This window comes from Rhodnius prolixus, unplaced genomic scaffold, assembly GCF_049639745.1.
Source record: "Rhodnius prolixus isolate KJV_2025 unplaced genomic scaffold, Rpr scaffold_6, whole genome shotgun sequence".
Taxonomy (NCBI): domain Eukaryota; kingdom Metazoa; phylum Arthropoda; class Insecta; order Hemiptera; family Reduviidae; genus Rhodnius; species Rhodnius prolixus.
This window is the reverse complement of record NW_027411634.1, coordinates 9,559,519-9,585,225: the sequence shown is the minus strand read 5'-3', so window position 1 is coordinate 9,585,225 and position 25,707 is coordinate 9,559,519. Positions and strand designations below refer to the sequence as shown.

The window sequence follows — 25,707 nt, the reverse complement described above, 5'->3', positions numbered from 1 at the left end:
CCGGGCGCTAATGACCTCAGCTGTTGATGCGCCAAAAAAAAAAAAAAAAAAAAAAAAAATATATATAAATTTTGGTTCAGTAATAACGTCATTAATATTTCAGAGAGCAGGTTCTCTGACAAAAAAAGAGCTTTATTCATTACGCCATTCTAGTTGCTTTGAAGGAGTGTACAGGTACTTCATTTCTTGATGGAAGGTATGCCGTAACTTTTTTAAACAATTCACTGAAAGGATAAAATTTCTTCACCAAGATACAGCAATAACAGAATTTGAAATGACTTTCATTTCTTCAATCATTTTAAAAGCTGACAACCTTGACAGTCTTGGTGAATGCATGAGGATAGCTTCCGGGTAAGAAAGGTTGGTACCAGTTATCCCTAACTTGTTGACGGCTCTTCAACTTTCCCGGGGACATGCTTGAATAGCCACAGTAGTTGTTAGATGCTGAAAGAAATTGAACCTTATGTAGAAACGTGATGTTGACCAAAAAAATCAACAGACGGAAGTCCCAAAGATAAGCACACAGAGGGAGAATTTTTTAAAAAACATTTCCTTTATTTTTTTGCACCCTGGAGACCTCAAAATGTACTTGAAATGGAATTTGAGCCACGATTGGATACATAAAGAAATATAATTTGTAGCAAAAATCAGGTTAAAACACCTAAACTCCTTTTTACGCTGCAGTACAGTTCTTACTACAATTCTCCAAGATTTCTTCGATTCCCAAAATTTACTAAATATTTCTTGGCCTCACCATAATAAAAGGATTTCTGGGCGAAGAGAATGTTCTAGCATTCCTCTTTAAAAGCAATTTTCTGAAAAGAATATCAAACAAACGCGTTAGATCTTCAACTGAATAGACGGTGTGCTTTTACTTAAGAGAAATAGCAACAAGAGATTATTCACAATGCATTGCTCAATTGATAGTACCGTTTACTGGCCATTACAGTGAAATAGACACTTCAGAGAGAAGCCACTTCCACCTTACAGCAAAATTAACAGTTTTCCTTGGTAACATTTTCAAATTTATGTTACTGATGCACGAGGAAATGGAAAAGTTAGGGGATATTGATTTTTGTTCATTAGAATATAGAAAACTAAGCTGTTCGCTTAAAAATCCGCCATTTTTTAAAAATTTAATTGCACAAGGCGACCAATTAACAAAATAGAACTCTTTGTAAGGCACTCATTCGTTATAATCTTAACTTTAAACAATATTCACCCATTTCAATCTGCGAACTTCACTTTTTTCCAGAACATACCAGATCAAAATACTACCTCTTTTTTTTTTGTAACGATGGGTAATAGATAATAATCGAAATTAAACCTAATTACCCTTGAAATGACCCATTAGTAAAGCCAGTTAGCGGAACCGGAACAACAAGACAAAAAACTTCGCATGAATAATTTTTGTAGCTCTGTTTTTGAAGTATATGATTGATAGATGGCTATATTTTGGTATATTAACGGACGAGGGTAGTAGAAAATGATGGATATGTTCTCTGACCATATTAGTGGTAACGTAACGGAAGCAGTTTTACCAGGGCGGAAGCAAGGTTTGTGTGAGATGTATTTCACTGTCGCCCTTCCATTCAAATACATTATATATATACATATATGTATATGTATATGTATCCACACAGATGTATTCATCCCCACGGAGGACATGACCTCTGTTATATAAATAACTTGATAATACCGCCTCCAGCCTTGAGAGTATAATATCGGTTTCATTTTAAATTACGTTTTATATAGAGAAGTTTAAATGTTTGGTTTAAATTTTCATTTTTAATTGAACGCATTATTAAAAAATTTCTATTTTTGATATTATGCGTGCGACTCTGAATTAGATTAAATTTATTACAGTGTTGAGCTTCTAATAATAGTCACTGTTAAATACATAAATACATTGCGATCATGGATTTTGCAATCGATTTGAAGGTTAACATTGATACCAGCATCTCAGGACATTCTAAAATCATGTAAATTAGCTGTTATCTCCTGTAATATGGAAAGGTAAAAAGGGGCTATGTGTAAAATTACGTGATTAGAACAGGGAGTTAACTGGCTCAATTTTGTTTAAAACATCTGGTCAATGGTTGGATTTTGTTAAAACACAGTATTAAAGGTCTACACTGAAATTTGAGTAAAGCTTCTACGCAATGCATTACACTGAAGACTTAGTAATACGAATATTACGTAATTACGAAGACTTCAGGATACGAATATTGGCAGGAATACGTTTCAATGAAAGCCTTTGTACAGGTTTTCTTCAATTATTTTCCCACTACAAGAAACAACGTATCTCAATCGAACCAGACTTTCTGAAAAACTAACTATTGTAAATTCAAAATTGACCGCAACGTAATATTCAAAGTGCGCCTTATTTTTTCCGAAAACTCTTGAAATCCTTACCCTTAATAAAAATGATCAGTAATCTTTACACAATCAGCGAATTGCGCATGTGCAAATGGCTGGGACAACTAATGGCATTCGGTGAATGATCTAACTTCATTTATTCGAAGGTAGCTTAATTAAAATTTGCTGCTGAAAACAATGGTTTATTTTGGGTAGCTGCAGCCTTGCGTCGTAACAGGAACCTAAGCCACAAAAGGAGAACAATTTTAAAGAAAAGAGAGATAATATTGGATCCTGTTTAGAAATATCCACATGAATGTTCCAATATTGAGAACTAGTAACAGATGCAAAGCTACGGTTCAAAGATTTTACCACTGTATTATACAATAAAATCCAATATACTCGTATCCAGAGTAGCCGTGGCTTGCCCACTAACGGGCCCTTTCCCTCGGTCTGTGAAGTTTTTCTAAAGAATGAAGCTGCTCCGACTGAGAGAAAGTGAAGCGTTTAAAAGAAATCCAATAAATCCAATTTAAACAAAACGCTAAGAGTACGATAAAAAGAGTAATAATGAATAAAGTAATAGACTTTGCAACATACAAGTTCGACAGACAAAAGAATTTTACAATACACCATAAAACAGAAGTGCGTCATTAAAAGGATAAGATTCACCCGTATTGTTTTTTGCATATGGCTCCAATTTTACCATTGGCGGACAGACCTAGTCAGTAGCTATCAAAAGTTAAAGACACAGGAGTATAGGCTGTACAATTATTTAATCCGCAAGCATCAGTAATATTTTATTGAGATTTGTTAGATGTAAATAAAAACTGCACCAGGCAAACTAAGCGTTTAATTTTCAGAATAAGCTGCTGATAACTTGATAAGATAAATCTATTAAGGCTGAACTAATATTTGAGTCTCATTATCACAGAAAATCAGCGTAATTCAAATCATAGGGGGAAAAAAATTATGGCTGCGTCATGGACACGGCCGCGTGTTGTACGTGAATACGTTTACGTAACGGGTTATATTTTTTATATAAAATATTTTTATTTATGTATTTAGGATGAAACAATGTGTCTTCATAATCGACGATCGAACACAATCTATGGCTATACAGTCCGTTGTCAATGTAAAAGCGATTTCATCATCCACTTGCATAATTTCAACCGCCCCAGCTGCAGATGTACTGGATACCGTCGTTGATCCGCTCGGCCGCATTCATTCTTTTACGTTCCCGGCACAGCTTGACTCGGTCACATGGTGTTTTATTATTACCATTCGATTGTTCTTGAGCTTTCCAACCGTATACGATCTCTGTATTTGGTTTTGGCTTTTCGACACGTATAGGCCGACATTATATATTTTTGATAATATTTTTTTATTCTAACATCTTATTATATTCACTGTCACTATTTTACACTAATGTTTTATATACAATCGATAGATTGTGATCACAGCTGACGATTAAAACTTACAACGAACATCGTAGCTTCTCCGAGTCAAAAGTTATACTAATTGCAAATCTCGAAACGCAGCAAAATGATCTCAAAACGGCGGCGCTTCCCCCTCCACCGCGCTCGATGCGTCACTGTCCTCGCTTATCGTAATGAATTCTTTAAACCTTTAGCTATCCAGTGGTCTAATTTAATTTTGGATGTAGACGATAGATTCGAAACTATAATGCCAAACTATATCCCCCGATTTTGTTATCATTAGTTTTTTTTGGATTGCCTTCAAATTTTATGAAGAACCAAAAAAGTGGATGTGAAAACAATTTTTAGAGAAATTATTGAAAAACTTGGGGATTCAACTTTGATGGCCGCTCAAATTCAAGAAACAAAGTAAAGGAAATAATGAGCCGTTCATAAATCTTAGCCAGGACCTTTATCATTTCTTCTGTAAAAAGGAAAATCGCTTGATGAAAAAGGTACAACCATTATTATTATTTTTCAAAGATTCTGTTGTTTTAAAAAAATAATTACAGTAATCTGATTGTAAAATTAATTAAGAAAACAAGTTTATAATTTTCTTCTCTTTTTTCCAGGAGAACTTTTACAAAATGAGTTAGGCAACTGATCCGAGATTTTTCCTTTTTGTTTTGCTTTTATATCGTTCACCTTCACAAAGTGAATGACCCCTGGTGTAAAGATGTCTAGCCTTGGCTAACAGTTAGTTAATATTCTAAAACTTACCACCTTTAGCCGTAGTCCTTTCCCTAGTTATTCATCCCCTCGAAACAAGGTAAAATTATGACCCAAGGTTACACTAGCCTGCTATACTGATGCTGAAGAAAGCTTGGTAAAACTGCATTTACATATAGATTAGCAAGTTTTTACAATGTGAAGCTTTAATCTTGATCAAGGGCCCGAGGGTGAGTTTGGGCTAGGGCAATGAACTTTGCTCTTGGTAACTCTGACTACTATTAGAGTAAGTTTTATTTTTTTATTATTATCTAATTCACGTTTTTAAACTTGTTACTGATAAGGTTTTTTAAAAGCATTATTTCGTCGTTTAGTTATAAACCGTTTCTCTATAATCATTTTGTATTATTCAAAATCAATTATTTGTAGAGGCTGTGATTTCTTAGGGATTCCTCAATTTATTATAAATATCAGATCTTTCATCTCAACCTAACAAGCAACATTTTTAGAGATAATGTAGCTAATCTTTCTCACCTCATTCTGACGAACTTGCATCAATTCTTACATTCTGTAGAAGACTAGGTTTAGATGGAAATCAAATGTGTGTACACAAAAATTGCCAGAATATAACCTTCATTGTAATACTTACAATTTGCACTTTAAAAATCGGACAGTAGTTTCTGGAAATTTTCAATTTAGGTTTTATATTGACAAAATACTGGTGCTGGTGATTCGCACGCCAAGACTCAAACGACAAGAACTTGGCATGACTTGTTATTTATTCTGCCTTATTAATCCATAAGATCGTAGTCACATCAATAATTACTGGGAAGTTATGGATTCCAATTTAGAATTAAACCGTGTCACACCCAAAACTAGCATTGTGCTAACTTTTATTGTAACGTTATTTCAAATAAAAATAACTTTAATGTTGGCCATTAAAAAACATATCGACATTAACACTAAGATAATGTGAGAATTACGAAAAATTCATTACACAAAATGTGAATTTAGATTATATTCGTCAAGAAATAAATAAAATTATATTATAGTTTACCTCGATGGTCACTTTTTGACGAGCCATGGCACGCTCTACTTCGCCGTACATGATGGTATTATGAATTCCAAGACCACAAAATATGGTAAACGCCTGCAATGAACCATAATAATATAAATTAGAACAACAAAAAAAAAGATTTGAAAGATCAGAAAACAATTGCGTTTCACTGCATTATTGAATTTAAAAAAGTTTTTATAGAGAGATCCATAAATTGCAAACTTTTGTTAGCAAATAAAACGCTTCTACAATAATTAAACATTTTTATGTACGAGACATTAAAAAAAAAGTTCCCTTGCAGTCTGCTTAACAGTTATATCGACTCCTATACACGGTAATCCAGAGATTAATTAAGTCCCGCTAAGATTTAATTAACTAAAGAAGAAAAAGAGGCTGAAGTTTTTTTTTTACTTTAAGCATAACTTTGGATGATAAAAACGGTGATGCAGTTGTTTTATCACTTACACCCATTTTTAGCCACGTATTTACGGCAAAGTTAATGGAATTTCCACAGTTTATCCTTTTATGAGGGTATCACACTCATGACGCGTCAGTTCCTTGCCAGCATTTTTACTTTTTTATATTCCAAAATTCTATTTAGTTGCTATGGAGCTTGGATTATTTCTAAGATTAGTTTTCTATTCTCCAGCAAATAGAGAGTTGCAATCTCTACTGAATAATAATAATAATAATAATAATAATCAAGAATGCTGCAGTTTCTGTATTTGATAATTAATAATAAGGTCAATGCAAGATTATAGATGTTAGGTCGATCTATTATGAAAATTAAGAAGTAAAAACCATTGGAAAAAGTAGAAACTGTCTCTTAATTTCAAGGGAACGCAGCTGTTTCTGTATCTGATAGTTAATATTAAGACCAATGCAAGATTATAGATGTTAGGTCCATCTATTTTGAAAAGTAAGAAGTAAAAGCACTGGAAAAAGTAGAAATCTTCTCATAATTCATCTGGAACGCTGCTGTTTCTGTATCTGATAGTTAATATTAAGACCAATGCAAGATTATAGATGTTAGGTCCATCTATTTTGAAAAGTAAGAAGTAAAAGCACTGGAAAAAGTAGAAATCTTCTCATAATTCATCTGGAACGCTGCTGTTTCTGTATTTGATAATTAATAATAAGGTCAATGCAAGATTATAGATGTTAGGTCCATCTATTTTGAAAAGTAAGAAGTAAAAGCACTGGAAAAAGTAGAAATCTTCTCATAATTCATCTGGAACGCTGCTGTTTCTGTATCTGATAGTTAATATTAAGACCAATGCAAGATTATAGATGTTAGGTCCATCTATTTTGAAAAGTAAGAAGTAAAAGCACTGGAAAAAGTAGAAATCTTCTCATAATTCATCTGGAACGCTGCTGTTTCTGTATCTGATAGTTAATATTAAGACCAATGCAAGATTATAGATGTTAGGTCCATCTATTTTGAAAAGTAAGAAGTAAAAGCACTGGAAAAAGTAGAAATCTTCTCATAATTCATCTGGAACGCTGCTGTTTCTGTATTTGATAATTAATAATAAGGTCAATGCAAGATTATAGATGTTAGGTCCATCTATTTTGAAAAGTAAGAAGTAAAAGCACTGGAAAAAGTAGAAATCTTCTCATAATTCATCTGGAACGCTGCTGTTTCTGTATTTGATAATTAATAATAAGGTCAATGCAAGATTATAGATGTTAGGTCGATCTATTATGAAAATTAAGAAGTAAAAACCATTGGAAAAAGTAGAAACTGTCTCTTAATTTCAAGGGAACGCAGCTGTTTCTGTATCTGATAGTTAATATTAAGACCAATGCAAGATTATAGATGTTAGGTCCATCTATTTTGAAAAGTAACGAAGAATAACTACTGGAAAATGAAAAAAATTGAGTCTTAATTTAACAGGTTTCATGCCGTTTATGCCATAGCTAGATTTTTTTTGAACTGGTTTTGAAGATCAACTTTTTGAGTACAAGATATTGCTCATAAGGAACATTCACATTATAAGAAGTAGAAGAAGAAGAAAAACGTAATAGGGAAAATCTGTAGGCTAGCTTTTCTCCTGAAGGACAAGAGATAATAATAAAATCATAAAGGAATAAGGTGAATGTGTGTATAAAACATAAATGTGATGATAGCTAAAAGGAAATATACGTAATTTTCACAAGCAAAAGACAATACGTTTCCGCTCGGTCTGTACAAATAAAAGATACATGATTTTAGAAAGTCAGAAGGGACTTGATCAAGTTCAAGGGCAAAGTCTGTATTGTTCTTTGCTAGCCAGAAGTTACGCTTGATATTTATTATTTTATTTCTAAGTTTCTTATTGTTTCATTTATTTTGAATTTAATATTAATTGGAGAAATTAAAACAAAACTTCCATTTTGTGGTTACTTTAACCACAAAGTAAAATACAATAAACAACATAAAAGATAATAAATGGTTTTTCCTAAAGTTTGGAGTTTTCCACAAGTCAAAATGCGTCAATAAAGTTTTATTATATTGAGGCACCCGCTTTTATATCAACAATGCCCCTTAAATAATACATTTTATCTGGAATAACAATCACTGGCTAACGAATGATTCAATAAGAGATCAACTAGAAATTTATTGAACTCTAACACAATTTACTGAGAAACACTATTTCAAATAATAAGAAGAACAAAATAGAAATTCTTTCGAAGCCTAATTGAATAATAGCGTTTTTTTATTGAGTTTTCCTTACTTGGATAAAAGGAAGTATTGCTGACGTACTTTGTTCTACAGGAAATCCACATTTCCTGGTCGATTAACAATCGAACTTTACCATTAATTTCTCATATTAACCATTAAAGAAAGAAGAAGGCCTAGTTCGGGAATCGAATCCACTAAACCAACAATGCATCTTAGCTTTATGGGTCTTGCCTTTAACCTTTCGGCTATCCCTTTACTTTATACGTTTTCTTGAATTCAAAACAGTAATTGGGTCGGAGCTAATTTTCTCGACTTTCTCATGTTAACAAATTAAATAAAATTAAAGGTTACAAGTCTGGGAATCGAACCCAACCCCTCGATATATCTCATCATTGCGGGCAACGCTTTAAAACCACTCGGCTACTATGTATTCTATCATTAATTTAGTATTAACCAGAGTTCAATGAGTTTCTAAGAAACTTGTTCCAATCTTTTTGCCAAATATTATTTTTTAAGAAAAAAGTTCTTTATTGGAGCCACTACAATTTATTAAAAATTGTAAATTTAAATACCACCAGAGCTTTGCAAGAAAATGTAGTCTAGCCAGTCTGTGTTTTCACTAAGAGTTTTACTTAAAATGATGCCAAGAAATTTTAGTTATTTACATTATTTTCAAATTACTATGCTAATATGTAAAAATTTAAATTCTACAGCTTATTTTATTTACGATTATGCAAATAGTTTTTCTTCCCATGCAAAAAATAAAACTATTTAAATAGGAATTCGATGTCGTTTTGTAAAAAGAGATTATGTTGTTTTAACTTGGAAGATGTAAATAGGATCAAACATTAATTACCAACAAGCCCTAAGAAGGACAAATATGTGTGGGTTTTACAAGGTTTTTTCCTTTAGAAAACAGCACACAACTTAAAATTTTGAACAGTGTGATATAAAGAAAAGAAGTCCTTGACCTAATTTTAGAAGAGTTAATGAAGAAAAGGGAGAAATAGAGCCTAAAAAGAAAAACTGTAAGTAAATGAACGGAAGAAGTGGAAACAGTGTTAAATGAGGTGTAGAAAGTGACGTCTAAAGTTAGGCTAGTTTTTTTCAAAGAGTTATGCACAGTATTATAAAATCCTGTGAATGAATTTGATGAGGAAAAATCCAGGACGAACAAGTCCTGCTACCATTTCCGTTCCTTTTTTTTGTACTTCTAATTACCAGACAAAGGGATGACCCGGTTAGGAATGACAAGATATTCGCCGAACTTCTTTTTAATGTTTCCATTAAAAATACTAAATAAAGCATCATCTCCTAGTTCCAACCGCTTAATTACTCTGCAGCTTCATAATTAAGTACAAATAATAATAATTTATTAAACAGAATTGTTATATTTATTTAGAGAATTAATAAAGAGAGTTCAGGGAGTAATTTAACTGTTGTTGTGAAAAATACATGAATTGCATTTATTCTAAAACAGTACTACAAAATAGGGGCCTATTTATACATTTCGTCATGAATTTTAATACGCATGATATCGCATAATGAGGTCTGAGCGTCATAACTATAAATAACTAGTTGGAAACAAGATAGAATCATGGGAAGGTAGAATCAATCTGATTACAATGTATTGATTATTCTACAAAGAAAATGTCGATTGAATGAAATTGCTGTTAACTTGCCGACTAACATTTGGTTAATTGAAAAATACTTTTAATAAAAATTCAACGGTAGGAAAAGGGTGAAATCGAAGGATACAGTAAGATAGTAAAGGAAAATAGAAGTAAGCTATTTTTTAGGGGGAAAAAAAACATAAATAAACAAGCACTTTGTGTATGTTATCTGGCAAGGTGGGTAAGTTCGGATGTCGACATAGTATAGCACAGGAGTAGAGTGTGAGACTGATTCAATCGAGGGGAGAATGTCCGCCCCTCCAGTAGAGTATTTGCGACGCTCCATATAAAAATAAGATGGAAATATAGATAAAAAGGAAATATACTGAACGTAGGAGGAATGTAAACAACGGAAGTAAAATATCCAACACCATCTAGCGAGAAGCACTACCACTACTAAAACTGGTGATCAGCCAGACTAGAAAGGTTGTTCACCTTAGCCTAGCGTGAATATAAATTCTTAATAAATATTTTTGACAAATGATCTCTTCCGTTTTTAACTCAAAACTCATTTACTCCAACTTTTCAACCTCCTAACATCCTGACTGGGTGTCCGTTTTTAACTCTAGAAATGAACGACTACCGCGCGCCCCACAAACATACACACGCGTACTCAGGAATGGAGTATAAACATATAGGTTCAGTTCATTAATTTTCATTACGTCAGCGGAGCTGAGAATGATAACGTCATACGAGCTACTGGCTAAATGATATAAAGGACGGGAAAATCGTTTTTACATAAATTTTCTCTCTATTGTCACAGCCTTTTAAATAAAAACAAAATTATCTTTAAATTTGGGTGAAAAGAGTGAAAATCCGAGGTCATTGACACACAGAACTTTATTCACTCAGTACACTGCCGGTCTCTAGACAGTTTTCTCTCGTTACAAAACAACACCATCCAAAAGCCTGAACAGTGAGCTTTTAAGAAGCTCCTAGGAAGAGAAAATCTCTGGGCCAGCAGCTGGATTCGAACCTGGGATCTCCGTGTTGTAACCTAGTATACGCTTATCCACTTACCAGTATTGTTCATAAAAACGTTCCCAGAATAAATAATAACATATAATTAGCACGTAGGGCAGAATAAAAGCCCTTCACATTTCGAAAAGTGAGTTTCTGTTGCAATTCTGGAAACTGAAACGTTTAGTTGAAATATTTTAAAAAAATGTATTAACGGAGCAAGCTTGATTATTTACTTCAAGGTTTTACACAGCGTTACAGTTCGGTTCATAAATGTTTAAAATGGATTTTTTTTAGTGGCCAGCGTTGTAAAGAATGGTTTATGAAATGGATAAAAATGAGTTTAACAACATAATTGAGAATAAAGACCATCTCTAAAAACGTTTCTTCGCTGATTACCAAAACTTGAATCACCGATATCTTACGAATGAAGATGAGAAAAAATTAGTAACCTCCTACACTTCGTAGGGTTTCTTTACTGTAAAATAATACCGGGTATGTGCGCGAGTAAAGAGGATTTGGTCACAAATTGGAAGTATTATAAGAAGACAAAGATCGTGAAGTACCCGGATTACAGTAGAGGTTGGAGAGTGTAAAACAAAGTCGCAGGCAAGGAAGATATTTCTAGATTAGGATGGCTTTGGGGTACCAATATTACGTTGGTACCTCTTTTCCATGCTTTTTTAGTTAAGTTCGCCCAGTAAGGGGAGAGCAAACAGGCAATGGCGGGGTTTCAAATTATTTTTACTAAAATTTACACATTTCTTCAATATATATTTTTTCTTACACATAATAATTGTACCGTATTAAAGTTTATTTAAAGTTCCTTACGTTTGGGCTAGCCTAGGCCATCCTAAGAGGCTAAAAAGTGGTGAGACCGGAAATCGTAATACAAAGTTTCCGCTTTCTGAAATTGTTCCTTTATGAGATATTTTATTCCCTAAGCAAATACACATAACCCGAACTACTTTGTGATATCCACTTTTTTTTTTTTTTACAAACTGAAGAGGCCACAAAATGGATATTCCAGCTGTAAACAGGAAGTTGAAAGGCTGGCATGATCGTAATACATAGTAAGAGAATGTTAGACACTAACGAAGAAATGAAGATGGCTTGAACGCTTCCATTTCCTGGAGAAATAGAAAAGGAGAGCAACGCTATCTATGGATGAAAATGGAGTAGAGCTTGAACTAGAAGGTCGCCGGAAACTTTGCAGAGAATCTTTGACTTGAATAGTAATTCAATGCCATAAATCCCTGGATTAACAAGTAACTTTATCTGCGTCAGTTTCTAAAAATATTCATTCAAGTTGCTGTTTTAGAAGAATTTTCCCTTTAGTTCCGGGAAAACACAGAAAAGAGGCAAAATTACAGCAGCAAAAAAGAGAGATCTACTTCGGCACAAAATCAACATTGCCCAGACAAAGCCTGGCTTTCTATTCAATTAGTAAATTTAAATAAATAACTTTCAACAGTGTTTGTTTTAAAATCTCAACTTGAATATAATCTGAAGGATGATGTTTGCTTTCTAATTGTTACAGAACTTAATAAATTGTTCTCATCTTAAATTTACCAATAATTTGATCCCTGTCAGTAGTCTAAGGATAAACTTCCTGAAAAGTAACTGATCCATTATCAGAACTCCTTCGAGTGTTTAATTTTCTCAGAAAATCAAACAATCAAATTTTCATCTCTCCATTATAAGCTCGCAAACAATGGATTAATTTAGCTAATTGTTTTTGCCTTTCAATTTTTATCTTTATTTGGATTATTGATGTTCGAGTTGATTTTTTTAAATTAATTAACGCATATAAAGGTTGTAATATGGACTGTATAACTCAGGTTATTTACACTAACTCGAAACCACACAGTTAGAAACCAATTGGTTTATTTCAGCCTTCTATTCACAGGAAGTGATGTCGGAATATGATATTATGTAGTCTAAAAAGTCAATTTTCTGGTATTTAGTCGGTAAATACAAAGTTTTAATCATTTTGTTACATAGAATAATTTAAGGCAGACATTTCCAATGTTTTCAATTTCTGAAAGGGCCAAAAATTCGAAACTACGCCATTGTTTTATTGGAAGCTTTTCAGAATTTTGGCTACACTCATCTAAAATATGAATCTAATTCAAAATATCTATAAGAAAAAGCAAGCAAATACTTTCTATCTCTACTCCCAACAAAGAAGTTGCTGCTGTGTACAACAATTATTACAAATATTGCCTCATCTTTTGAAAATGTTAAAAGTTTGAACAAATTCAGATTCATTACTGGTTAAAGATAACTTGAGACCTCTACTTCCGCCAGAAACTAAATCAATTCCTTGACTACAAAATACACTGAATGGAAAGCCGATACTACATAGTCCAGGTGGATCGTATCTTAGATCAAATCAAAGAAAGAAAAAAAGAACATTGTTTGCTGTCATTCCACGGCCAATTACACGAAGGTACAGCTAGTGACGTAGAAATAAGTCATATGAACAAAAGAATAGAACTCTAATGGGGTAGTTTGGATTCAATTGAGCGGATCTGATTGGTTCCTCTCTTTTTTGTCTTTGTGTGTAGCAGTAACAATGGTTTTCAAAAAAAAAAAAACTGGCGTGAACAAACACACTTGACTTTCTAAAGGTTTTTCTAATTTAGGAATTTTTCTTTAAAGCAAAAATTAGGGCTTCAATGAAGGGCTCTTTTTGCCCCTTCTGGTCTTAAAAGTTTTGTAAACAAAACAATCTTAGAATCTGTAGGGTTATGTGGCAAGAGCCTTGAATGCTTCCCTTGCTAGACAAGAAGGAGATTAAGTAGCTTGTTCGATCCTCGAAGGGATGTGCGGCCCCCCGGCCTAGAATTTATCTGTTGGTGCTAATAGCGTATCATTGCCCAGTTGGCAGAACTGGAGAAGAGGAAGGATAGGGGGTCCAGCGTGTGCCTGGGAGCTCTAGTCAGTTGCCCTTTGGGCTTCTCAACTGGTCACTAAGAAGGAAGTGTACGTCTTTGTTCTTTTCTGCTCGCCAAGATGGCGCTCTAAGCGTGGGTCGGCCTGACCTGTGTTGTGTGAATCAACTGTCTATATGTCATTTTATACAGAATCAAGTTGTGCACATACCAAGTGTTAATGTCATGTCAATTAATTGTTAACGTTATGCCTATTAAATATGATTAATCTAAGTAAGTCGAAACATTGTCAATTTATTTTAAGTAAGTCATTATGTCCTGGATCATGATCCTCCCAATCTGTCATGCAAGTTCAAAATAAAAGTTTATTGTGTCTGTTTAATTTGTCAAGGTATTCTGAGTGTCGGTGGCGTCCCCATCCTTCTCTTTCCTTTGGTTTTATTTTATCTGACCTCTTCCAAAGAGTTTTCATAGCTCTCCGAACAATGCCTGGACGTTACAGACAGAAAGGAACAATTTGAGTGAGACGTAATCCAAAACGAAGAAGAATGAAGGAGCCCAAAATGTTACTCACAACAAGAAAACCTCCCGAAAGAAAAATATCCTCGAGGAAATGTCCACAAGAAGATAACTATTGGAACTATAAGCCTCCTGAAACAAAACTAGGTCAAGAATTACTTAGGAATTTACGCGGTGAACGCAGTTAACTTAAATTTAAATTTGAAGGACAGTAAACCAACCACACGTTAAATTTTAAAAGCAAAATTTAGAAAAAAAATCGTAGGTCCCATTTCCAAAAAAATCGCCAAAACATACCCCTTAAAAAAAGCCGCCTCAGTAAAGCCATATCATTTATCTAAAAACCTTAGCGAGAGTATTTGGAACAATTCCAGAACAAAAAGAAGAAATTTCGAAATAAGAAAAACAGAGAGGAATAAAGCGTTAAGATATTTATCACTTGACTTGAAAGTCTACGTACAATGGAGCAGTCCAAATAAGAAACTAAATCTTTGCTAAGAATCAAAAGCAATCCAGCAGTAATATTTATTTACTGCTCAAAATCACAGAATAAACATAGATTAAGAAAAGCTTCTTTTCAGTCTCTTTTTTTTGTGGTCCAGCAGCTGGACAAAAAGATTTATCTATTCTCCTCCCTCATTGTAAGAAATGAAGAAGGAAAAATATTAGGTGAATGACCTCCATTTTGGGAGAAATTTCTTTAGTAAAAATCAGCTGGTTTTCACTATTTGCTATTTAATCTAAGAATAAATCTTTTTTTTTTTTCACTTTATTTTTATATTTACAACTGCAACAATTGTTGCACCAAGTAAATCTGATCTTACTGGTTCAGTTCTCTTGAAAAGTAATGGTTGGAGCAATCACCCACTGGCGAAACTCCTTCACAATGATTTAATCACAACAGATCTCTAGGGCATTTTCGCTTCAGTCGACGAGGAGGATTGTCTGGGAGGTTTAGAGAGGAGAGTTGTTGGACAAGAGGATTAGGATGGAGAGCTAGGAGGCTGTGAAATTTACGGTAGCGAGACTTTATTAGGTCAGTGACGAAAGGGATGTGAAGGTCGGTGTGTATTGTAAGGTTAGAAATGTAATAAGGAGCATTCAGGATCTTCCGTAGGATTTTTGACTGTAGTGTCTGCAGGCGTTTGGAGTTAGAAGGTTTGGTTGAGCCCCACACTTCAGCTCCGTATGTCCATATGGGTCTTAACAGTGTTTTGTAAATTGTCAGTTTGTGGTTCAAGTCGAGTTTGGATCTGCGGTCAAGTAGTCTAGTAAGTAGCTTGTAGCGTCTGTTCACGTCTTGTCGTTTCAGTCGAGTATGTGGGTTCCAGGTGAGTCTCTTGTCAATGTACAGTCCTAAGTATCGTACTACGTCAGCTGGAGGAATCGTTACACCGTTCAGTAGAACTGGTGGACTTGCAGATTTTCGTAATGTAAAAGTAATGTGCACTGATTTTTGTTCATTAATTTTTATTTTCCATTTTCGGAACCAGGTTTCGAGAAGCTTTAAATGGATTTGACTGTTCTGACTGGCAAATAAATCTTAACTCTCATTCTTGTCTGCGAGTTAATACCAGAAATATCCGTTTTGAAATTCCCAGTGTTCAAAAAATAATAGTTTTTTAGAAAACGGTCTACTGATTGAATAAAATGTATCAAATGTAAAATATAGCAGGAAGAAAGATTAATGCCAAGTTAGGACATCGAGGATCGTAGTTAGAAAAGACCAGGTAAGGTTATTTAGTTTACATTAAGTTAATATTCGTGAAAAAAAACCTCAGCAAGAACTCTTATCATCACCAAAAATACGAAAATCAACTTCGAAAAAAAACATTCGAAAATTTAAAGTTGGATGAATTCAGTAACATGATCCAAACACGTGGGCGGTGAATTTCCGCTTTAGATTATTTAAACCACCATGTACAACAGTTCCGTTTATGTGGGCGTTCTGGAAAATTCAGTAAATTTTTTACACCGAAATGTGCAGGTATTTCTACTTTTAAACTACAGTTAAATACTTTTTTTTTGTCAGCAATTGTAACAAAAAACATTGATTGAGGAATATACGATAAAATTTAAATTGGTAAAATTATTACAAAATGAAAAATAACAGTAACCACAAAAAGTTATTTCCGTTTCTACTAATAACCGACAACTTTAAGTTACTTATTAATCATTTTGATCTTTGCATGAATCAGTCTATTTGTGATACCAATTTTAGTACATATTTCCAATAACTGCTATAAAATTAAATTGTAATAGGTACCAATTAAGGCAAACTAAGTTACTATTGTTTGTTACACTTATTTTGAAGCTGTTGAAATGGCAGAAAATATGCCAGAACTTGGGACAGTAAGAGGAGATACCGTTTGCTTCAGAAATCATTCATCCCTTTCTAGATCTCTTGCGCCAAACAATGGCAACATACAAAAAGCACATAGATTACTGTGTCCAGATTAATGGCAATACAGAAGGATAAAAAGTACAATTCGTGTAAAGACATTGCATTCTGCTAACACTACATGCCGGAAATTGGTAATCAAACAAAAAAAAAAAATTATTTATTCCGCTCAGAAAGCTGGAAGGCGCTGAGGAGGATCCAGGACAGTACCAGGGAAATAAGGATCTTCTTTGATAGTCAGATTCTACGGTAGTAGGGGATTAGGGGTAGGATCTTGCTCAGCGATGGATGTTCAGACGATACTGAATTTCAGCACATTAGGGGATTGTAAGCAATGGAAAAGGTAATGAGTTGGAAATGGAAGGAGCTGCTTATCATTCTGAGGACTGGATTATCAAGAAGTGGAGGCTTAAGGAGCTAGAGATGAGATGAGGCAGGCTGAGAAGAGAGAGATAAAAAATCTGAACAATACTAGAAAGTTGGTGAATCTGGGAAGGTGTGGTACACTGATGGCTCCAAGATGGAGGAGGGTGTGGGAGCGGGAGTGTACGGGGCGAAACCGAAATGTAGGTTTTCGGTTAGTCTAGGAAACTAGCTACAGTTTTTCAGGCTGAGCTAGCTGCAATTAGGTTCTGTGCTACCGAGATTAACGGGCGAGGAATTATTGGTTCTAAGGTCGTAATTTTCTCGGATAGTCAGGCTGCTCTACGAGCTATTAGTTCCTACCAGGTCAACTCAAGGCTGGTTTGGGACTGTCTGGGTGCCCTGAAGGAAATTAGTGTCCAAAATAAGGTCTTTCTGGTTTGAGTACCTGGTCATTCAGGACATAAGGGAAACGAAGCGGCAGATTTATTGGCCGGGACACTTGGTTGGCCCGGAGCCCTGTTTTGGGGTTCCGAAATGTATTAAGATTGCAACCATTAACTTAGGGGTGCAGAGTAGGTCTCAGGACTGGTGGCTTGCCACCACTGGGCAGAGACAGGCGAAGGAGTTTATTAAAGGCTATTCGCCAAGGCTCTGCAGAATTAATCCGTGAAGGCCGTGGGGCTATAAGGATGATTGTAGGCCTACTAACTGGCCACTGCAGGCTCAGAAAACACATGCATCGCATGGGCCTGGCAGATGATAGCCTTTGTAGGTTCTGCCAGGAAGAAGAGGAAACGGCACTGCACGTGTTGTGTCAGTGAGAGGGGCTCGTGTGGCTAAGGATGTTACTTCTCGGGGAGGAAAAACCAAGGCCTGTGAGCTTTACCCAAGAGTCGCTCTCCAGCATTAAGAGTCTGATTAAAGGGACAGGTCAGGACGGGTGAGCTTTAAAGTGAGGGGAGCCACAATAGATCCAAAGGGGTAGCAGTGGCGTAGGCCTTGAGGCCGCCCTAATCTAGTCTAATCTAATTTAATCTGAGAAGGAAGAATTTAAGGGTTCTAGTTTCGGTCATAAAATGGGTATGCAAAAGATTAAGAGAGCGGTTTATCCGGTAGTTTTCAGGATTAGAAGTTTGAGAACTAATTTATGGCTTAACAAGAATTAGTTAGTTATTTGGAAGATACACGTCGCCGTGAATTCTTTTCATTAACTATTATTCCAATTGCTTTGTCGAAGGCCTGTGTCGCACATGTATTAAAAAAATCATAATTATTTTCAGCCGTAGATGCAGCGACTTGAATCAAAGGAGCAGCGCAAATCAACCAATTAGAAAATCAGTGTAAGGTTTATTTTTCTGCTAGATTCCTATTGGAGATAGAGCAAACTTCTGTTTTCTTTCTTCTAATTTTCCAGGGAAGAAAAACGCATAAGTTTTACAATGAGTGATTATTATAGGGGGAAAACAATAAAAATCATAATTAAACTTACCTCGAACAGCTGTTCATCATTCTCGTCAAATGGATGCCCAGTTAATTTGTTTATTATTGTAGCCACACCTGCACAGAATACATTTCTTGTTTGAATTCATCAAAAAATAAATCAATAATATTTAGAAAGAAAACAATTTACATTTCAAGACCAATAAAATTAGAATTAAAAGAATTTTAAATACAGAAATTTTCAATCAAGAGAAAAGAGAAAATAAAGAACTGGTCGCTGAGAGGAAGAACTAAAAAATATTGTTTTTCTTCAAAGTTTTTAATGCAGTTAAGAGTTTGAAAAATTTATCACTTTTATAGTTAAAGATGGTTTGGAAATGAGCCAGTTTTTAAACTCTATGGAAATAGCGGAGTTGTTAGTAAAATAAATACTTTTTCCAGACTGCAGCCGTAAAATTCTGATCTTCTAGCCGATGTTTTGTTGTTCTGAAATCTAAGAGGTGACCTAAATTCCCTACTTTCGTTTTGCGGCTTTAGAAGGCAGATCAAACGGTAGATTAAGATTAGTTAATAATCTTTTGTTTGCCTTTCCAAATTTTTCAAAGCAAGCCGTGTAATGATTTCTCGGGCAACCAAATTTAGTTTTTGGCGAAGATATCCACATATTATTGGAGGGAAACCTGCCGTAAGCTATTATAAAACAGCCTAAATTACAAGGCAGATCATTTTTCCCTGCATAAGGCTGATTAATTTTAGGGTTTGGTATGGTTTATGGCTTGGTACGAAGTCAGGGCCTATAAACCCATGTCTACTATATTGTTAATGTAAAAAACCTCAGTAAAATTTTAGTTACTTCTTTAAATATTTATAAAAATAATTTCCTACCTAAATCGATTTCAAAAATCTCGCAATACAAAAAATTAAAATCAGTTTTTTAGCGAAGAAAATTCAAATAAATGATACTCCCTGATTGGTGAGAGCGAATAAGAGATGCCATCAGATAGAAGCGTTAATTTTGTACCAGTTAATTTTACTAACATTTGTAAGTAAAATAGAATTTAGAATGATAAAGGTTGAAAGTGCGCTTTAATTAGCAAATAGAAAAGCGATTTAAAAGCAATTTCTCCTTTGATGTTTGTAATGAACTAAAATCACTGAGAGGATAGCGCGCGGTAAGTGTAAATTCTGTAAACTTCAAAGTTACGTTAAATTTATTACAGTTTTCTTTGTAGGGTAAATTGTAAATTGCAAGATTTTTTATTTTATTTTCCATTTTTAAATTTTGTAAAAAAAATATTTTCATTTAATATTTCCTGTCGAATAACGTATAATGTTTTCAAGTGATGTAAAATTTCAAATCTAAATGTAATTAATATTTAACTATTAATTACATTAATTTCCAATTTATAATTAAATTCATACCCATCTATTAAATTTCAATGTTTCCGTTTAATCTTCCTCATTACCTCTAACATCCCGGATATTCTATCACAACATTTATACGAAAATATATAAATATGTGTATACAACCCTCTGAAAGTCGATGTTTATTTTGTATAAAAGAATTCACTTCCGGCCAATATTTTACAGTACAATGGTACCTCGGTTCTCGACCACGATTCGTTCCGGAAGTGCGGTCGAGAACCGAAAAAATTTATCCCATAAGAAATAATGTAAACTATGTAGTTTATTTCGTTTCTAAGCCCCAGAAATATTAGGCCGTTTTACTGGCCTAATTTTTAGTATTTTATGTAAAAACATTTATCTAAACAAGAAATAAGATCTAAAAGTGTAAATATAAAAAAAAAACTCGGCTCATCTCGGGTGTTCGAGTTCCAAATGTTTGTTCGGATTTCAGGACAATATTTTGCTCGAATTTCTTGGTCGAATACCGATTTGTTCGAAAGTCAAGTCGTTCGAAAACCTAGGTACCACTGTATACGTATTTTAATTGCATAGTTCATTTCCATGAACGCATTTAATTGCTTCTTCTCCATAATTTGTTTCTTATCTCTTTGGAAGTAATCTTCGGAATATTAAAGCAGAAAGTAGCATGATTATTCTAGAAAATCTTAGTTAGATATATCTAAACATTAAGGAACACATATTTTTACTATTTCTCTCTGACAATTCGGTGTTTGATGGATTACTATTTGGCGAACAATCTATCAATATTTATTGTTAATTACTTTAATTTTCAGTTTTATTAGCCCTTCTAGGCGTAACTCTACAATGAAGCCTTTAGAAGGCAGTGCTGTCTGCCCTAAATAAGTTTCCAAAGAAATACATTACAAAATATAATTAATAAATACACAACATGCACGTAATGAGGTTCGAACTCAAGGAATAAAAAAAAAGAAGTATTTTTGGGGAAATTGAAACTGCACGATTCGCAGCAAATAGAGAAACAATTCAGTATAAGAAAATTATATGACGTTTCACATTTCATCATTTTATTAATAATTTACCTTATTTTATGATAATTCTGTAAATCCTCCAATCAAAACGGAAAAACCTGCCTGCATTAGTTTTTGCTTCATAATCGATCTATTTCAGTTTAAGGTAATTCCAAAACACAATGGCTACCCAACAGTTACAAATATTCCTTTACAAAATGCAGCATAAATCCCAACGCAGGATTTATACTGCAAGACCCATTCTTCAAAAAGGGGAACACCCCCTCTAAACTAAAATTAGCACCACTAATCATTCATTCAAAAAGTAGAAGGATTAGCTGCCCCCCCCCCACTCAATCCTGTCTCACACGCTAAATCCTAATACCATAGACTGACTGCATAATCCTCGATCCTTTCAGAGTTTAGAGAACACAAACTGGAATTACAGTATGAATAATGTAGTCACAATTACATGTGTTTCCGCTGTAGACAGTTGCTTTGATATCCGCAATGAATATAAACAAACTTATAACACCCTATTGTTTTCTCAATTTATTTTTTTTCGCTCTCTTTCTATTACTTTTGAAAGGGAATGTACTACGTTGGAATCAATTTTTAGATTTCTAGTTTCAAATAAACGTTGAAGAATTGAAGAGCTTGGTGCAAAAAGGAGTTATCTACAGTTTTTTAAAATTTTTAGTAGGGACAAAAAACTAAAATATACTTTAAGATGTATTCCTTATGTTGTGTCTGCTGTAAGGATTAGTTAATATATTGTGATGGGGGTCATTTGGGGCTCAATTTGAATCTTTCTAGGGCATTTTTTAAGCTTGCTATAAGCAAAAGTTATTTTGCAGCTAAAACTTTTTTTGCACCAAAATCATAATTTTCAGTAAAACTTGAGTACATATTAAGTACTTTAGTCTATAGATTTCTTGTTTTTCAGATTTTAAGGTGCATTTTGTGTCTTGTCGAAGCGAATGTTAGGATATATTATTATGCCTGTCAAAAAGAAAAATAATAATATCTACCTAATATAAACATTAAATAAACCTAATAAAAAAATGATTGCGTCATCTTTTCTGTTTGGAGCAAAAGAAAGTTATCTGCAGTAGAAGACTCATTTTTGCTCCAAATCTAACCTAGGTCAGAGAATAAGTAATATAAGTAATAATAAACTAGTCTGCATAGGCTCGCTTACGCACCAAAAGATGTAGAATTGAACATACGAACATCGTACAATAGGTGGCGCCACTAAACACATTTTTTGAAAAAAAATGTAGATAACTCCTTTTTGCACCAAGCTCTTCAATTGCAATAAGTATGCCAAGGTTGCGGAAAATCGTAGGAAGCATTTTCCGATAAAAACCGATCAACAAAATTTTCAACCGATCGCATATCATTCTATTATCTTCTACAGTGAAATAAGTAAATTTCTGTGGCATTCTCTTTCAAATACCGTCAGTCATTATTGAAGGAAAGGCAGCAGCTTCATCTTCAAGCCTTGATTAAAAGCTTCTTCCACGATCTGTACCCTAAAACAATGGCCAAGAATCAAGTCAGGGATTATTTGGCAAAATGGAAGCAACCATAACTGATAACAGAGGAAAACAAACACCTTTAAGCAGAATAGATTTAATATTCCTCCTATTCATGGTTAATAATAAATCTATTCTTAGAATTTACTTACATTCGAGAGAATATATTTTAGTAAACCCACAATATGGCCCAAACCATCCCTTAATACATAATTTCAGGCTATTAATTTTATTCTCAGTCTTCATTAAACAAAACAGCCAATTAGCTGCAAACTAAACAAGCTCACCACTTGAGGTAATTAGATTATTATGCCAAATTATATTTTAAGTCTATTTCAGTGCATAAACCTGCTTAAATTTGTTATCAATTTAGAATTTACAGCACTTGAAAATGTTATTGAAAAAAAACGGATACATATTTTGAGGGTACTCAAATTAATTGGAATTATTAAAGAATAACAGTTTATTTTGATATTAACTGTTGAAGTACCTATAATTTTTATTAATTATCATTATGTATGTTTAATTATTTGTATTTGTATAAGACTGCATGAATTATCTTGTAAAAAAAATTCCGTAGCCTTCCACTGCAGCTGTAAAATATTTACAACAAAATAAAGTGATGAAGAAATACTGGCTCGTTACGTAGGAACCTCATCGGATAATGTACGGTGACGGAATACTGTCACGTTTTAAGAGTATCACTGGGAGTTTGTAGCGAGAAGATAGGACATGGATTTGGGAATGTAATTGGTGGCTTATTGTGGAAGCTGTAATCAATGGATTTCTAGCCAGAGTGTTGACGAGGGGTACATTGATAGGTAAAATTGGAAATACCGTTCGGGTAATTTAACGATGGATTTTGGATTAAATTATTCGATTATTCAGAGCTGTCACTTTAGAATAAAATTTGAATCTAGTTTTAACTACGAGGGTCGTTTGAAAAGTCCGTGCAAAAATAAAAACTACTTAATTTTTTGGGGTAAACCTTTTTTATTTTTCAACATAGTTTCCTTTTAGGCTTATACACTTCGTCCAACGCTGCTCTAGTTTGTTGATCCCTTCCGAATAATAGGATTTGTCCAAGTCTGAAAAATAGCCATTCGTTTCTGCAATCACCTCCTCGTTTGAATAAAATCTTTTTCCCGCCAGCCATTTCTTCATATTGGGGAACAAATAGTAGTCCGAGGGAGCCAAGTCTGGAGAATAGGGGGGATGTGAAACGAATTGGAACCCTATTTCCATTAATTTTGCGACCACAACTGCTGAGGTGTGAGCTGGTGCGTTGTCGTGATGGAAAAGGACTTTTTTGTGGGCCAATCGTGGGCGTTTTTCTTGCAGCTCGGTTTTCAAACGGTCCAATAACGATGAATAATATGCACCTGTAATAGTTTTACCCTTTTCCAGATAGTCGGTGAGGATTATTCCTTGCGAATCCCAAAAGCCAGTCGCCATAATCTTTCCGGCCGAAGGAACGGTCTTCGCCTTTTTTGGCGCAGATTCCCCCTTGGTAACCCATTGTTTAGATTGTTCTTTGGTCTCAGGAGTGTAGTGATGTATCCATGTTTCATCCACAGTGACGAAACGACGCTTAAAGTCCTGCGAATTTTTCTGGAACAGCTGCAAACCGTCCTTGCAACACTTCACACGATTTCGTTTTTGGTCAAGCGTGAGCAATCGCGGCACCCATCTTGCGGATAGCTTTGTCATGTCCAAATGTTGATGCAAAATATTATGTATCCGTTCATTCGAGATGTCCACAGCACTAGCAATCTCACGCACCTTCACTCTTCTGTCATCCATCACCATATCATGGATTTTATCAATTATTTCTGGAGTAGTAACCTCAACAGGGCGTCCAGAACGTTCAGCGCCACTTGTGCCCATATGGCCACTCCGAAAATTTTGAAACCACTTATAAACTGTTCTAATCGAAGGTGCAGAGTCACCATAATGTTTATCAAGCTTCTCTTTAGTCTCCTGAGGCGTTTTGCCTTTCATAAAGTAGTGTTTAATCAACACACGAAATTCTTTTTCGTCCATTTTTTGAAAATCACTCGACTTCCTCGATTCAAACGAATGCCAAACACAAAGAAATAGACCGATCTAGCTGAAACTTGGTGTGTGTTCTTCCAAGAGATGCTACTAACTAAACATAACCTCGATACGCGCCAGTAGTGCTATCTCTCTGACTTTGCACGGACTTTTCAAACGACCCTCGTACAGTATGTTTGACACTCTGGTTTCATATGAACCTTTCCCAGTTATACCCATCATAAACTTGAGGAATGGGTGATCCACTGGGATGAAGGGAAAGAAGAGTTTTGCTACTAAGAAGTAAACGCTACAAATTTTCATTTACTTAAATGTTTACTTCGATTTTTCCAATTTAGAAGCCAAGTTTCTAGTTGTATGAGATGTGTTCTTAGAAAACGGGATGATGTGATAAAATCAATGGAAGGAGCATTGTATCGTCAGCGAATGTGCAAATTTAGATTATTTGGGTGATTAGAAAGTCAGGTGTGCATAATAGAGATACAGAAGAGGATCTGCAGTTATCACGATATTACTGATATAATTTTTTAATGGAGATTTTATTTTATTTACTTCTATAAAAATGGCTAAATGTCCAAAAGAAATGAGAAATATATATTATTTTGATAAATGGGATACAAAATGAAATAAAATCAATATGAACAGCCAATTGGAATGTTTTCACTGGCTAAATATCCGTCAGTAGTCTGTGATGTTTATTAGTTCTCTATATTTATCTACGTAGGCCTCCCCCAAAATGGATTGGAGTTATTGGAAGTTGGCTACAGTTAAGTGGGTCATGAAGTGAGAGGATTCAGGACACAAAAAGGATCAATGACCTCAGACTCCCGGTGTGGGTTAAACTAGGAGAGATTTTTGTTAGGCTAGAGTGTTATCACACCAAGCCAAGGTACTCGTATTTGAGCTTGTGTACAGTTTGCTCACAGTCCCAGTCTGTTAGGGGCCGCAGATCTTGGAAGTTTGTTTGTAGGACAGATGTTGTTAAATTCAGCGAGTTAGTGAGGGTGCCCACGTTTTATGCCGAGTAAAATCCCGCCCATGGTGGTGCCTTAGCTAGGTAATGTGTAAATTACTCGGTCAACGTGACCGGTGAAACTTATTGCCAAGCAAAGCCTCGTTGACTTGCTGTGGCCATGTTTGTTTGCTTTGTTGATTGCTTCGGTCAAGTGTGCGCAACAGTTAAGCAAGCTTTCCGTTCTGTCTTGTGTACATACAAATTTTGGAATATTTGATAA

The 25,707-nt window shown here is 34.5% G+C and overlaps 1 protein-coding gene across 5 annotated transcripts in view; it reads right to left on the bottom strand.

Moving 5' to 3' along the window:
• The window catches only part of LOC141460647 (dual 3',5'-cyclic-AMP and -GMP phosphodiesterase 11A-like), a 247,818-nt gene that overhangs the window by 11,533 nt on the left and 210,578 nt on the right, over positions 1-25,707 (bottom strand). For all 5 annotated transcript variants that reach the window (XM_074140854.1, XM_074140853.1, XM_074140852.1 and 2 more), the window contains 2 exons: positions 18,533-18,600; positions 5,563-5,655 (listed from right to left, as the gene is read on the bottom strand). In XM_074140854.1, the coding sequence (XP_073996955.1) occupies positions 5,563-5,655; positions 18,533-18,600 (161 nt within the window). The remainder of the gene's footprint in view (positions 1-5,562; positions 5,656-18,532; positions 18,601-25,707) is intronic.